The sequence below is a fragment of the Ammospiza nelsoni genome, chromosome 10, assembly GCF_027579445.1.
Source record: "Ammospiza nelsoni isolate bAmmNel1 chromosome 10, bAmmNel1.pri, whole genome shotgun sequence".
NCBI classification, from domain to species: Eukaryota; Metazoa; Chordata; class Aves; order Passeriformes; family Passerellidae; genus Ammospiza; species Ammospiza nelsoni.
This window is the reverse complement of record NC_080642.1, coordinates 17,657,262-17,672,750: the sequence shown is the minus strand read 5'-3', so window position 1 is coordinate 17,672,750 and position 15,489 is coordinate 17,657,262. Positions and strand designations below refer to the sequence as shown.

The 15,489-nt window shown below is 43.8% G+C and overlaps 1 protein-coding gene across 1 annotated transcript in view; it reads right to left on the bottom strand.

Annotated features, from left to right (window-relative positions):
- The window catches only part of EPHA4 (EPH receptor A4), a 104,846-nt gene that overhangs the window by 40,769 nt on the left and 48,588 nt on the right, over positions 1 to 15,489 (bottom strand). Inside the window, exon 5 of the mRNA XM_059478900.1 lies at positions 7,517 to 7,855. Coding sequence (XP_059334883.1) covers positions 7,517 to 7,855 — 339 coding nt within the window. The remainder of the gene's footprint in view (positions 1 to 7,516; positions 7,856 to 15,489) is intronic.

The following is a 15,489-nucleotide window of genomic DNA, read 5'->3' as shown; positions in this document are numbered from 1 at the left end:
ATCTCCATCTCTGTCAGTTTGGTAACTATTCATCTGTACCAACATCACTGAGACCAGAATTTTATTCCTCTTTGAAGTAAATTTCTATGACTTAAATATGATCAACACTACCCAATGCTGAAATTAAGCATCTCTTTCCCTAGGAGGGTGTGTAACTAACTTCCATTTTCCATAGCAAACCACGAGATCTTTTAAAAAATGTGACTAAAGTTTTATTTAAATGCTGCAATTACATCTTGGCTCTATCTGACATGCAGCTTGTCTAAGCTGTTCACTGAACCCTGCAGTTGGTTATTTACTAAGGATCTTTAGAAAGCACTTTTTTTTCCTTCCGACCAAGACTTGTATCCCCCACCTTGAATACAAATTCATGGAAATGGGTGGTGCAGACAGCTTTGCCAGAAAGCAGGCAGTTGTTATTTTAATTATTATTTCTTTGTGGAATGCTGCAGTTACCTTAAAATAATAATTTAATCCTTCTCAACAATAGTTTTCCCAGTTTTGTTTTTAAGACGGGAGCACGTATGCCTACAACTACATATTTATTACAGACCATCAGTTAAAGCCTCTGCAAGAACACAGAGTTGTTAAGAAGAAACTCCCACTTGCATCTGCCAGCTTGGAGAAGCTCCTTACTCAGACACTTAAACTTACACACGTAATTAAATGTGCAGCACAAGAAACCTGAAGCAGTCAACACATCACATCTTCAAGTCCCTGAGAAATCTCATGCTCAATGCTGAATTCCCAAATTTCTAGCACTAGGATCACTTTTCTTTCTGGATCTCCCACTGCATTAATATTTGAAAGATCTGTGGTTTTCCAAAATACACCATTGGGTTTGCTGCAGGAGTCTTTGCAGTAACTCATTCAATGCAAATCTTCAGATGCCCAAAGCCAAAACACAAATCCCTTTGAAAGCCAAAGCAGGGGAAGAACAGGCAGGTGAAGCAAAGGCTGTCCTGCACGTGCTGGCAGGTCACCTCACTGACCAGGGCACATAAAACCCAACAAGAGCAGGCAGCTTGTCCCAGCCCTCCTGCTTGAACAATGTGCAGGGGGGATCACTGCTCATGTCTAGCAGAAAAACATGAAGCCTTAGAAACCCCACTGATCTAGATTTGAAATGAGAAAGTTGCATATAATTACCCTGGAATTCTGCAAGATGCTGTAAGAAATCACTCAGATTGTCATGCTCATGGATCACCCCTTTTCCAAGTCCACGCTTACTTTTGATTTTCTTTCCTACTGAATTCAGGCTTGACACAGCTCCATTTGGGGAATAATTTGCTGGTCTATCGTCCTTAGTACAAACACCTTAAAGCAAAGTAAGAACACCCCTTTGCAGCTCCCTTTTCCCATTACCCTGACTTTGTACAGAAAAAAGAACGCAGCCAGTAGTATCACACACACTTCCCATGCTCTGGACAGCTGGCACACATCCAGATGTTTGCCAAGAGATTATTTTAAATCAGGTTTGTTGGGAACTGGGTGGCCAGGGTGCTGTGACTGTTTATACACACCCAGCTACGTGCATGAGTTTCCTCACGGGTTTGTGTGCCTGAAAAAGGACCACTGGAACAGGCTATTTGTATCCTTTGGCTGCAGGGAACAAGTAACTGGAAAGGGTGGGACTGTGCTGGTAGCAAGTACTTAGAATAAAAATAAAGAACTAAATTGACTCTTGGATGCCTGTGAAGGCTACAGGCAGACCAGCTGTGCCCACATCTGGAGCGCCCCTCGCTCCTCTGTTGGGCAGTGACACGAACTCACTCACCCTCCTGCACCTCTCCCAGGTGGGCCATCGAGCTGGATGTCCCCTCAACACCCTCCAGAGGTGCAGAGACTCCTGAGGAACAGCCTGGCCCAGCACCTCAATCCTGCCCTCCACAAACCCCCACAGCACAGCCCCATCCCCACATTGCCCCCAGGAACTCAGCAGGGCCGGGCTGGAGAGCTGATATGCACATGAACATCCCCACAGCCTCACAGGCACCAGGGAAGGGGGATGCCGGCACAGAAAATGACTGATTTTGCCAGCTTACACTATTTCATAGGGTCTGTGAAACTGTGACACGAGTGCATGATGAATTCTGTCTTCACATTCTCAGAGCTCCTTTGCCGGCTGTTTGGAGATGAAGTCTTCCTTGGGGTTATACAGCCCTTCAAAAATTATGTTTCAACACAACAATAAACAGCTCTTCACCAGGACTGCAGTAAAAAAGGAACATTTTTTTGCAAGAGCTGAGCATAAAACTAGCAGTCTGAATGACTACAGACCTTGCAATTTTTAAAATCAAAATTAACTTACTTCAGCACCTCCCTATCGATAAGATTCTTAATATGCACATAAATATCACCACACATAAAATCAAAAAATGTTATGTTCACTCTCAGCAAACAAAAATTATTTACTATCACTTGTATTGAAACCAGGATTATACTCAAAGAACACAAGGGAGCTTAGAGAATCAGGTGGATTGATCAGCCTTCAGAGTAACAGTTAATTTTATTTTCCAGCAGTAGTTTAAGGGTGTTCATGCAGTCACCTAAAGAAAGCTCTGTGACTGAAATCTACTTAACAATGTCTTTTGATGTTTCACTACAGAGCAATTCTTTATAGGTAAGTTATAAATACCCAGGAAAATAGTGCATTGAAAAGAAAATACTAAAATCCTTAGCTTTCCTGGCCTTGGCATGCATTGCTTTTGATCTGCCTGAGCAACTATTATTTTTTTGACATGAGGAGTGCACACTGACCAAGGGCAATGTATGTCCATGAATTTTTACTGACTGCAAATGTAGCTCAGCACAGGCTAAACCACACTGGCATAATGTAAGACCTTATATGCATTTTCTGTGCTGCTCTGTACAACACGTGAGGAATGCTAATCAGCATTTGAAAGGAAACGTGGGCTTTCAAAGAAGACCCACCAAAATGTAAAATGGGAATATATATTTTCCAACCAAAAAGTCCAGTAGGACTTATGAGTCATAACTCCCATTTCTTTCCCCCCTGCCCCTGCCATTTCTGACTTAAAATACCATCCTCCTCAAAGGAATGGGATCTTTCAGGTTTGGGGGTTTTTTTCCTTTTAATTTTTTCCTTTTTTTTTCCCTTAAAAGGAATTAAGAACATAAACAACAAACAAACCTAAAGGCTAAATAAAACTGAGTAACAGCTGACATTTCCCTTCCCTGCACTGGAAGTCAGTATTTTGGGCTCACCACAAGTGCAGCCTGTCCCAAAAGAATACTCAATTCCCATGGATCTTTTTGGGGGTGCTGAAATCCTGGTGGCACTGTGACCCATTTTACCTCCTGCCTGGAAAGGACTGCACGCACACAGGGGCTGGGCAGAGCACTGACAACAGCGGCAAGAAAACCAGGACAGAGAGCCCAAGATATTCTCCAAAAAGATCATTTCTTGATCCTGAGCACAGGCAGCTTGAAAACATCCAGGGTGATGCAAGGGGAGAAGAAGTGGGTTTATTTATATACACTGTACTTTCATCCTAATTGGCACATCCTGCATCCATCCAGCTCTGCTGATCCACTTAAGGAAACACAGAGCCCAAGGTAACCTAACAAGGTAACAAATCACCAGGCACTTTGTTTATTCAGAAATATCAACTGCTTCAACTCCTACAAGCAAAGGAGAGAGCAGGACACCCATCCCTCACAAAATGCAAACAAAACAAAGGGAGCCAAGCAAGCAGGAAAATAAGTTTGGATTTTAAATCTCATTTAAGCCTGTGTAGGCTCTGCCCCCCCCACCACTCCCCTGCCTTGTGAATGCCTTCAGCATCCATGCAAAAACCTTGTCCCTGTGGCACTGCCCCCAGAGGGGGACTGAGCAGGGAACCTGCCTCTCAGGCTGGAGACACAAACAGCTCAGCTCTGTAATCCTTAATAAAAATATAAACTGTTAAGGCATCTTCAAAAGAAAACCACACAAGCTTCCTGCATGCTGTGAACAAGATCTCTTTATTGAGAGCTTTTCTTTTAATTTTGAACAGCTTCGCAGCATTAACCTTAGCAGAAAAGAAACCAAAAACCAAGAAGCCCAGAGATTTCTGAGCTACTCAGTCAACAGCCTGAGAGTTCCTCATTGAAATTAGCTTCTCCTGGCAGCATCACATGAGAATTGCTGGCCTGCATCTCTTCCACAAATAATTTCACAAATTTTTAAAGATGGGCAGAGTGCTGATTTCATTTCATTGAAAACTGAAAGGCCAAAAGCCACCACTGTCAGTGGTGAGACCCCCAATACCAGCATTTGCAGTACTCATTGTGCTGAGGACACTGGCTTCAAGTTTCAGCCACTCAGTGTTCCATCCTTGCTTTTTCTATTTTTTTAATCTCACAGGGGAAAAGAGCAATGGTTCCCAACTCAAAAGAAAAAAAAATTATACTAAACATGCAGAACAATGAGCTGAATTAATTCAAAATTCTTAAAAAGTCACAACACTGAAGTATTTCACTTCAGAGGAGATAGAAATTTTTACTTGCTTCAAAGCCTGAAATTTAGCTTTTTTTTTGAAAAATAAGCAAGCTATAATAACCAATACCTTTTCCAAAGAAGCAGAAAAATACTTTTTCAAACTATTTTTGATCCTACTGTGAATGGCAAATTTTATTCTCATTTAAACACTTTTCTATAGTATTGGAAACTGAAAAGAGAGTTTCTAAATGAAGAGTGGAAAGCAAACTGCCTCATTTCATTACCTCAGGAGTAAAACGACAAAAGCAAACAAAAACCCACCTGTGCTTTTCAACTGCACCTTTTATGTCACGGCAATGCATTCCATCAATTTTGTGCTGAATATACCACAAGTGATTTCTCATTGTTTGCTGCCTGTCTCCAAATGCACACCTTCCACAGGAGCTGGAACCAGGGCAAGCAAACACACAGACACCCAGATTCCTGATCCTCACTGATCAAAAACTGCTTGGAAAATTCCTGCCTATTTTCTTCACATTATACTGAAGAAAATTTGAAAGGTGAAGTTGCTATAAGGAAGAATTCCCTGGTCTCTTGCATACTCATCATTTTTACTGAATTTAACTCAGAGATGCACCTCCTGCAAAAACTTCTAGCAAATTCTCCAGAAGACAACTCAAAAGCACTGCTCATATGTAAAGAATTATTAAAAACTCCCCATACTGACAACATTATTTTTTCCTATCAAGCACAAGCATAGAGAGCACAATCAATGAAGAAATTTAAAAATTTTTGTTGGTGGTGGCTTCATTTTTATTAGTACAACAGCATTTTATTAGAAATGTTATTAAGGGAGGAGCTTGGCTCTAATCTGAATTTAGAGTTGCCTTAAAGAAACCAAGGCAGCTTTACATTAGTGTAAGAAAGGTGCAAGATGAAAACCAAGCCTGTGGCAGCGCACCATCATGACATGATTTCTTTATAATGAAATATAGTGAAAGAAAATTAGTGGCACAAAGATTTTAATGCACCCCAGACACACATTTACAATGATTAAACAGATGAGTACTTGTAAAACCCAAGGGTCTAACTTTACAAACCTTTACTCAAGCAAGCAGTTTCACCAAAATCAATGGGACAATTTGCATATGTAAGGCTATTTATCTCAGCTGGGATCTGTAGGTTTAGGCCACACATTTCTATTTAGATCTTCTATGCAGCAGAAACCACAAAGTTGTATGAAGAACGGAGAACAGCACACCTTGGAGTTAATTTTTCATTTATACCAGTATAATTTTCTCTGTCCCTCTGACGCATTTGATAAACTGGGCATGTTTCAAAATTGGAAACATTGGCAAAAATACAAATTTTCTGATGGGAAGAATACTACTCATGGATAATAAACAAAATCAATTCTTATTTGCATATTCAATCAGATTTTGGTTTGCATATAAAAGCATAAGATGGTAGAATTTTCACACGGTAGATGGATCCTGCTCACTTATTCATGCATATATGCATCCACTAATCCTTACACATGCCAAAATCAGTCAGAAATACTCTCTTTGCTAGGCATTCACAGCACAAAAACACTGTCCCTGCTGCTGTTCTCAACCTTCTCTTTCCGTAGAGCGTATGACAGCACTCTCCCACGGCTTTCTCCCAAGACTCCCTAATAGCCCCTGCTCTCTATTAGTCTTCTTTTCACTAGGCAAAGTGGTGGTTTGAATTTTTGAATCATAATTTAAAAGGGATGCTGTCAACTGTATATGAAGAACAAAAAACACTGGACCGGATTTTCAAAGGCGCTTCAGCGCGGACTTGACAATTTCGCTTGTAACTGTCACTGCAAAATTGAATGTATCTCTCACTGGTGATACTGACATGCCTACTAAAGCTAAAATCTGCACATTCAGACTATGCCTACCTATTTTTCACACACACCTACTAGGAAACAGAATTCAAAATATTTATGTGGTCTGGTCCTATCAAAATATGCAATATCAATACTGTCCCATACACCGTAAGCCCCGTAATAAATGATACCCTGTGAGCTACGCTCCGAGGTGCTGAACGCCTGCAACATCTGTGGGACCTGAAGGCAATCAGCACTCTGAGCCATCAGATAACAGGTTTGACGGTCTTGTAACCAGTCTGACAGTCTGGAGATCTCATTTGCATTTAGAAGAGTGTCATATTCAAATGTATATAATTTTGTGCATTAAATTAAAAATTCAAGTGGAACCCTGTGTGTTAAAACCAAGCTGGCTGCAAACTAAGAAATGTTTTCACGGAATTAAAGAAAAAGATCAAACAAATTAGCATCAAAACAAAACAGCAATCTGCTGCTGCAGCCTTTGCCCTTACTAGGTCAAGCATGGGGTACTAAAAAAGCAGAGCTGCCCAGGGTATCTGAAATAATCTCGTAAACACAGAAATAGTATTTTGCTCTCCCAGATGAATGAAAGGCAAAAATCAGTCAGCATGAAGTTGAAAGCTCATATAGGATTTCTACAGCAATGCCAGCTCTGATCAATCGAAACATTGTCAGCAGCAGGTTAAGGAGGTATTTATTTAACAAGGGGACAGAATTTAATTGACTTTCCAGGAGAGGAGAGCGAGCAGGCAGGCGAGCGGGCGCCCACTCGTTCCGCTCCCTGAATCTTACACAGCCCTTTTTCAAGGGGGGCAGGAGAACAACCCTGTGCTCCCCAGGCATGTATTTTGCCCTCTGCAGATACCAAGGACATCCTTGTGTCCCTGTACAGGGTGTGACAGCAGAGCTGCTGGGGGGCCAGGGGGGATCAGGGCAGCTTTGCTGTTGTGCTTCTGCAGAATGCCTCCCAGCGTCCTGCCCGTGTGCTGCAGCAGACACAGCACCCAAACCCTCCTCTCCCTGCCTCTGAAGCATTTAAAGTATCCATATAAATCACCAGAAAATAAGGGTTTGACCCAGTTACACATCTTAGGGCTCCTCTCATTCATTTGCTAGTGCTAAATGTAATGGAAATCACAGCTTTCCTAAAAAACAGGCAGCAGAGACAGGAAGGGCATTGCCGTTTATGTTCCTACCTGCTTGGTTAGTTGTCACAGTGACCGACACAGCCTGGTCCTGGCTGGGGTTTTGCTTGGACACTCCATTCACTGCCCAGACTTCAAAGGTGTAGTTGGTGTGTGCCAGGAGGTCGGTGATGGAGACTTTGGTGGTTTTCAGGCCGTTCTGCTGGGGGCTGAAGTGCACCCCACTGCCACAGGAGCGGCAGCGGCTCGGCTCGCCCGCCCCGCAGCGCTTGCACACCACGTTGTAGGAGATGTCCTCCCGGCCACCCTTGTTCTGCGGGGGGCTCCACTCCAGGTTCACTGAGGTCTCGTTGACATTGGAAATCAGGTGCTGGGGAGCAGACGGAGGGCCTAAAAAGACAAAGTCCACATATTTTTAGTTAAGGGGAAAAAAAAAATCAACAAAGCCTACATAGTGACACCAGAGTTGCACATCCCAGATGCTGTGCAACTCCCATTCAAGTTAAGGACAGTAGAGACCAAGCAGAATTTTACTTCTCTATGTTCATAATGAAGGCAAAAAAAATAGCTGGTAAGTCAAACTCTGATCTCTTTATCTGATGAACTAACAGTATTTTCCAGCTCTAAATGAGCCTGAAAGCTCAGTATTGCAATTAAACAGGAGTGGGACTTTTTTCCCTTTCACTGTTTATACTTATTATGAAAAATGTTAAATTTATATATCTTACACTCATTTTTTTCTGTGGTCTCCTAAGCAAAACATCAAATGCACAAACTTCTGCTTCACTTGAGATTTTCAAAGTCCCCCATTACCTACAGGCAGACTCTTATTGAAATTATTATAGAAATATCTCCGGGTTTCTTTTTCTGATAAATATAAGTGCAATATTTTCCAGACAAGTTGATGTCAAATCACATTCAGTGAACACCATAGCCCATCAAGCAGGGACCTGAACATGACACTTCAGCATGCAGGATGGAGATTTGAGTAGGAAGCCAGACACAGAACTAAGGCTTTGAAGGATGGAAAATAAAGTTTACAACAGGGCAGTGCTGGAGAAAGTGAAAGAATTGAAGAGGAAAATATGGCCAGCATCTGAAGGAAGGGCTGACAAAAGAAACCTGGCCAGAAACAAGAGACCAGACAGCAAGCTTGGCAATGAGGCTGGATTTGAGACACAAGGTCAGCTTTTCCACCACAGGGATGGGAGACTTCATAAACACGCTGCCAGAGAGCTCCCAACTGGCTCCAACACAGGGACTATGGGATCAGAGCAGAGCCCAAGGCAGGCTGGGCAGAGCCCAGCGGCAGAAACCCTCCTGCACCTGCAGCACCTCTCCCTGCCCTGCTCTGCCCTGCGCCAACACACGGGCGCAAATCCCATTGATGTGCTTAAATCCCCACGGGCCTCAAACCCACAGGCAAATTGAAAATGCACAAGAGCTAATCCTGCAACTCTTAATCTAATTTCAATACAGTTGAGACACACTTTTTGTACCCTTAAATTTAAGGTGGATGATTCAGAGTGAAGCCATGAAAGAGACGGGTATTTCATCCATCCCAAAAAGCTTCCCTGACCATCACCAGGCAGCCTGCTCTGGGGCAGAGAGCACACAGGGACTCTGACACACACAGGGCTTTGGGACAGGTAAGCACTGCAGCAAACAGAAATGAGACAGAATGAGAATGAAGATTGCAAAATGTATCAATCCTAACCAGAACACAGTAAAAATAGCTCTGCTTACTAACTACTGATAGTCAGAGCTTTACGTACAAATATTATTAGCAGAAAAATACTGGAAATAATTTTGTAAAGTCACAAATTCAAGACACAGGAAAGCTTATGAAAGCTTCTTAGATTTCATCAAAATGCATTTGATGGTTTGCAATTCAAAGGAAGTTCAACTAGATCTCCTTGCAGGAGAAGAAGGAAAGGAGAAAGGAAAGGAGAAAGGAAAGGAGAAAGGAAAGGAGAAAGGAAAGGAGAAAGGAAAGGAGAAAGGAAAGGAGAAAGGAAAGGAGAAAGGAAAGGAGAAAGGAAAGTTCTGGCAAATTTGTCAAACATTATGAAACTATGAACCTGGCAAAAAAGAATCAGCCAGCACCAACAGTTTCCATTAAGTGTATAAATAAATAAGTCATAATTTCTCATATGCCAAAGGTACAAAAACAGTAATCGTGGTAAGACAGGAACCAAACACATTGAAAATGTGAAATTCTACTGAAATTACAAAGTGACTCATCAAGTGTAACAGCAAAAAGGTTAAACTGTTAAGGGATGACTATGGGGAAGATTAATTGTGGCTCCCTCCTCAATTTATCAGGTTCATCTCAAAGGAAGCCTGAGGCCTGAACAGGCTGCACAGGACAAGGCTTTGAGGGCTGCATCACCTCCTCAGGTCTGTATTTGAAGCCACCTGATATAACACATGCTCAACAGGAGATAGGACTTTAATTTTGAGAGAGGTAGCTAGCTTAAGAGTCTTACATGACATAGAGCTCAAATGGGTCTTTGGTACCCAAATGAAAGGTCTCTGTTGCGGGCATGGCTAAACAGGGATTGTTTGTCTGTGTTTACTTCAAAAATACAAAATTAATAGATTTATTTTGAAAGGAGGGAAATCCTCCCTTCTTGCCAAACCTTTGAAACAGTCTCTGAGTTAATCGGGGTTGACAGGTAGAATTGCTGCAAGAAGAGAGAGCAGAGTCCAGCCCCTGAGCCAGGGAGCCCTCCTGCCTGCTGCACCACCAGGCTGCCATTCATGGCTCTTATTTATGCACTGGCAGCATTTTGGACTCCTAAGGACAAAACCCTTTTGCCCAAAGATCAGTTACTGAACACAGTAAGAGACGTTTACTGATCCAAAAACCAGATGAGAAAGAAAAAGGAAAGAAACTGGTTTTAATCTCTATTCATCATGTGGAAATGGAGGCAGAGAGACATGTGGTGAGACAAGGGCACACAGGACATGCTTTGCACATCTGGGCACTGGTCAAAACTGTCCCACGTCCCAGCCCAATGCCTCTGTCCCATAATCAGCTCTCATTCTCTCGAAAGCTGTCTTTGCCAGCTCCCCTGGGTATGAGAAAGTGGTCTCTGCTTAGCCTGCAAATACTCGAGCTTGCTTTTCAGAAATAAACTCTGAGTGCAGTGAGGTGGAAGACACTCCTGAAATCGTGAACTCAAGCGGCAGCACAGGAGCTGCTGAGCAGGGATTGTACCAAACTCTCTATCCTGGACTTCCCCAAACTTCCTCACACCTGGGCTCTCTTGAGGGCAGGCAGGTGCACAAGGTAACAACACCTGTGCCTCTGCACTGTCACGGGAACACCAACACGAGCCTCTGGGGGGAACAGCAGCCTCAGCACGCTGCAGGCCCAGGTGCACACTGTACAGTGAAGGTCTGCCCTGCACGGAGCAGCAGCCAGAGGCTCTGGGAGCTGAGGCTGTGTGTCCTCCCACAGACTGCTCAGGACCTGGCAGCAGCAAGCCCTGAGCAGAAACTGCTCCTGTGGGAAACAACAAGAGCCTGATAGCGAGGAACAGCAAAAGGCTTTTCTAACAGAGCATTCACTCACTGCAGCCACACACAGGAGAGCATCCACTCAGAGCACAGCCAGGGGGCTGAGATGAGGTGCTGCCAGTGCAAACACCTCCTTCCCCAGGCAGCACCAGCTCTGCCAGGGCCAAGAACATCCTCATTTCATGAGGGTATTCCTAAAGCAAAGACCCCCATGGGGGGAGGGTTCACACTACCACAGCTGCCAACTGAAAGATGTGCCTCTTAGCTCAGATACAGCAGCCAGTTTGGGGTTAAACTCAGACTTAGTCTGGTGTCCATTAAGATATTTTCCAAGGCTCTAAGTCCAGTTTCACATGGGAAAATGTGCCAGAATGAATCAAGATCCTCAGAAGCAAAAAGTCAGTAATTAGTATGTGGGACAGGGCACTGCAGTGTCTAAACAGAGATGCAGCGAAGTGGAAAACCAGGGAAGCAGATGCTTGGAGGTCACAGAGATGAGTGCACCACCTCCAGCATGAAAAGGAAGATGTGGGGGAGTCTCCAAATGGTGGGCTGACATTACAGTGAGGAGAAAAGCAATTTCTTTTCTTCCTGGAGTATAGTCATCAATGGAGCTGTTGGCACAGGGAGCGGGGATAGCTTCAGATTGATGGGCCTGGTTTCAGATGTTGAAACACAGGGCGGGTCTGCTCCTTCAATGGTGATCAGGATTTGCTTTGTTTCTGACAACAGAGCCTCTGCCTATAGATGAGACAAACCCTTTCAGGGCCAGGGCAGGCTGCAAGGGCAGGATAGTACCTGGATGAAACCAGCTAGCAGAATCCCACAGGGAGCAGCATCCTGACAGCCAGACCATCACCCTCACACAAACCTGTGTCCTCTGGCAGAAAAGTCTACATCTACAGGGCAGATGAGAGAGGAGACAAGGACCTGTGCTTCTGAATCACCACCACCATCTGTAATTTTGTCACAAGTCCCACGATCTGCAGCATTTTTCATCAATCTCCTGCCAATGGAAGCTTGCTATTGCATGGGCTATTTGGAACTGTGGAAGAGTGGAGTTAATACTGCCACACTGCCTGGAACAGTTTGAAAATGCGACAGTTCCTACAGGAAATCAAAATTAAATCTAAACATTTTAATTCTGAAAAATGATTAATTTTAAAATTAATTTTATGATGTTAGGAAGGCAGGTGCTGTTGTTTTCCCTGCACAGGACAACAGCATCTGAGGGTGGATCTGCAGAGCCACTCAGTCTTCTCACACCAGTGACTGCAAAGGGGACACAGTTTGATCGTGGGGCTGAAAGCCGGATCCTTCTCCAGCCCCTTTAACCAGGACCCTGAATGGACACGGGGGCTCCTCTGTGGGAACACAGGGAACGGAAGTTTTCAATTTTATTCCTTCCTGGGGCTCCATAAATCTTGCTTCACAATAAAACCATCAAAATCAAGTGAGCCATGAAGCAAATGGGAAGGCCCTGGGTGGAGCAGTTCATTGTGTGTGTCAGGGCTGAGGGAAACACTGCAGAGTCTGTTTAGCAACAAATAATCCTCATCAAGCTAATCTTGCCATCTTCCTCAACCCTCCTATTCGATTTCCTTAAATATATTGGGCAATGCAGATTGTTTGGCTTTCTCTTGCTGCAATAGGCTATAGCCATTCCAGCTATCTGTCTTTCATCCACAGATAGAGAGATGTCTGTCTTAAGGACAACACACCCTATGTCAAAAAAACATTCAGCAAAACAAGAGTTTTTAAGGCATTAATAGCATAAGCACTACTTGTATTAAAAGGACTGATGTATTTTAGCACTCTTTCTACAACTTCAGGCAGTATTTTAACTTTTCATTTATTAACATTTCTCTCCCTCCCTTCCTACACTCAAGTCTCTCTCCAGCCAGAAGCCTCCCACACACGCCTGTACAAGTGACAAGGACCTGGTGAAAACCATGACAGGGGCACATACCAACACCTGACTGTCTCCTTCCTTCCTTCCAGACCACAGGGGATCCCTGGGTGCCAGCTGTCTGTGGATTACAGGTCTCTGTGGGCACACTTAAGGAGCTTTGATGGACAGAATGGATCAAGCCTGGTCCAAGCTCTGCAGTGACTCACAGAGAGCTTCCACAGTGAAGATCCAGTAATGAACTCGCTCTCCAGGACTGCAGCAGCACCTGTGGGGTGCAGATGGCAAGGGGACACAGCTGGCAAGCAAACCAGGCTGCAGACTAACACTGGGCATAATAGCACCTCAGTAAGCTGTTCATTTGCAAGCAGTACAGTATTTTCCATTTAAATCAGCTGCCCTAAAGACTAAGGGGAATCAGAGATAGCTGAGTCAAACATCACCAGGTTGTTTGACTGTTGTTTGGATGCCATCCAGTGAGAACATTATCCCAAAGCCCAAAGTCCTGTCCCCAAAGGACAGCAGCACAAATGTAGGAGGCTCAGCCCCACAAATTTGGCAAAGCCATTCTGCCAAGGAGAAAGAATGTCTACCCCAATGGAATGAATGGTTTCAAAGAAAGATAGCACAAAGGGGATTAGCTACAACTGAGTGAATATTCCTGCTGCCTTGAGGGATCAGTGCGCCCAGCCCTTCATGTACAATACAGGGAAAGCACAGACCCCAGGACTGCCCTGTGCCCAAGGACAGGGTCTAACCAGGGCAGGCCAGGACTGCAAGTGCAGCATCACCACAGAGGCACAAGTGGGGAGGAGAGAGCCCCTCCCCTGACAAATGCCATACAGCACAAACCCACCCAAAGCCATGGCAAAGGACATGCTGTAGCTGGGCTCCTGAAGCTGGAGGGGCTCCAGGGACACAGGCAGGCATGGTTGGTTGGTTGATTGGTTGGTTGGTTGTGCTGGGAGACTCCAACCAAGTCTGTCCTCCCTGCCTCCCTACAGCTGCAAACCCGACAGATCCACGCAACCAAAAAATATCCCTGAAAACTAACCCTGGGATCTGAAGGTAGACTTGTAAGGGCACTGTGCTGGGGAACTGTATTTAAATGGTTATGACAGAGGTTTTAATATCCCTGGTTTTTACATCTTCCTTTTTTATTACTGATCTGCCCAGCAAGGTGTTTCTCTAAAAGTCTCTGTGGGTGTATGCGGTAAATTCAATTACAGTTTTCTACAAGGAGACCAGACAGACTTGTTTGACATCAAGAATACTGTCTTCACTAAACCAGTTAATTTAGTTCAGCAACAGTGTACGGTTAGGAGGTGTGGATTAAAGCACAGAGAACGGAGATGAGAAAGAAATGATTCCCAGCAAAACAGCTCCTGAGTGACCTTGTTGCCCCATAAAATGAGAAGAAATAACAAAGACCTTGCAGCTTGGTTCTCTGCTGGCCCAGGGTGACAGGACTCCAGAATCCCACTCTAGACAACTAGCAGCTCCAAATTTTGGGCAAACAACTTTCATTCACCAAAGGTAGACACGAGTAAAAAAATTCCTCTTTGCTTTTCTCAGAGGTCCCATGGTCACAGGACTGAAGATAAAGTTGAGGGCTTTGGTTTGGCCAATTGTATCAGACACAAGTAGCCCTAATATACTATTTTATTGTGTTGAGAAACAAAAACACCACAAAACAAACCAAAAGGCACTTCAGCACGGGGTTCTTTCTGACAATTAATTCCTTTAAAGTGAATTTGGCACTTCTAAGAAACCCACTCTGGTGACACCCAAAATAAAGCTCTCTTGGCCACAAATAGCTGCCTGTCTGCACGTTTCTGTCACAGCCTGGCAGAGGGCTCCTTCAGGAGCTCCTTTTTGTATGCCAGCTTAGTCTTCAGCCATCAACAGTGGTAGTGAATTATTCTGGCAGCAGCATTACCCATTAAGGACTGAACTGATATTATCAGTATTAGGACTGTAACCACATCTATTTACTACTAGCCTCTGTTATAGTTAAGATTTATTACCTTGAAAGATATGGCTGTGGGAGGAGATCTATTAAAAATGCAAACTGAAACCCACACTCTCCATGGAAGTGCTAATGGAGATATTTCAAACATATACCCTCAAGAAGGCAAGCCTTTGTTAGGAGCATCCTGTCAGTCACCAGATCAGTGCATTTAAAATGTACCTCCTTTAAAACAGAAATGCTTTCTAAAGGTATGTGTGTGACTAAGTAACTAGCATGATGAAACTTTTGAGCCTCAGAAGGAGAAAATTATTAAAAAAATACTTTACTCCATCTGCTTGGGCACGTGTGTAAAAGCACATTTCTGCAGCAGGTAACGGATGTCTCTGCAGCCAGGGCAGTGGATAATTATTTTCAAGTGGGTTGTCACACTGCATTCAGCCTGCGTTCGCCTGACAGTGTGAAATCAGAAGGAAGCTTCATTGGCAATTCCCACCAGACATCAGAAAACCTCAAGCATGTAGAAAAGACTTTAATCTTCTTTAACTGTTCCCTCACTCTCCTTGAAGAAAATATCACTTCTTTTTTGAGGCAGAAAAAGCAGACTTTAGCTTGATACAG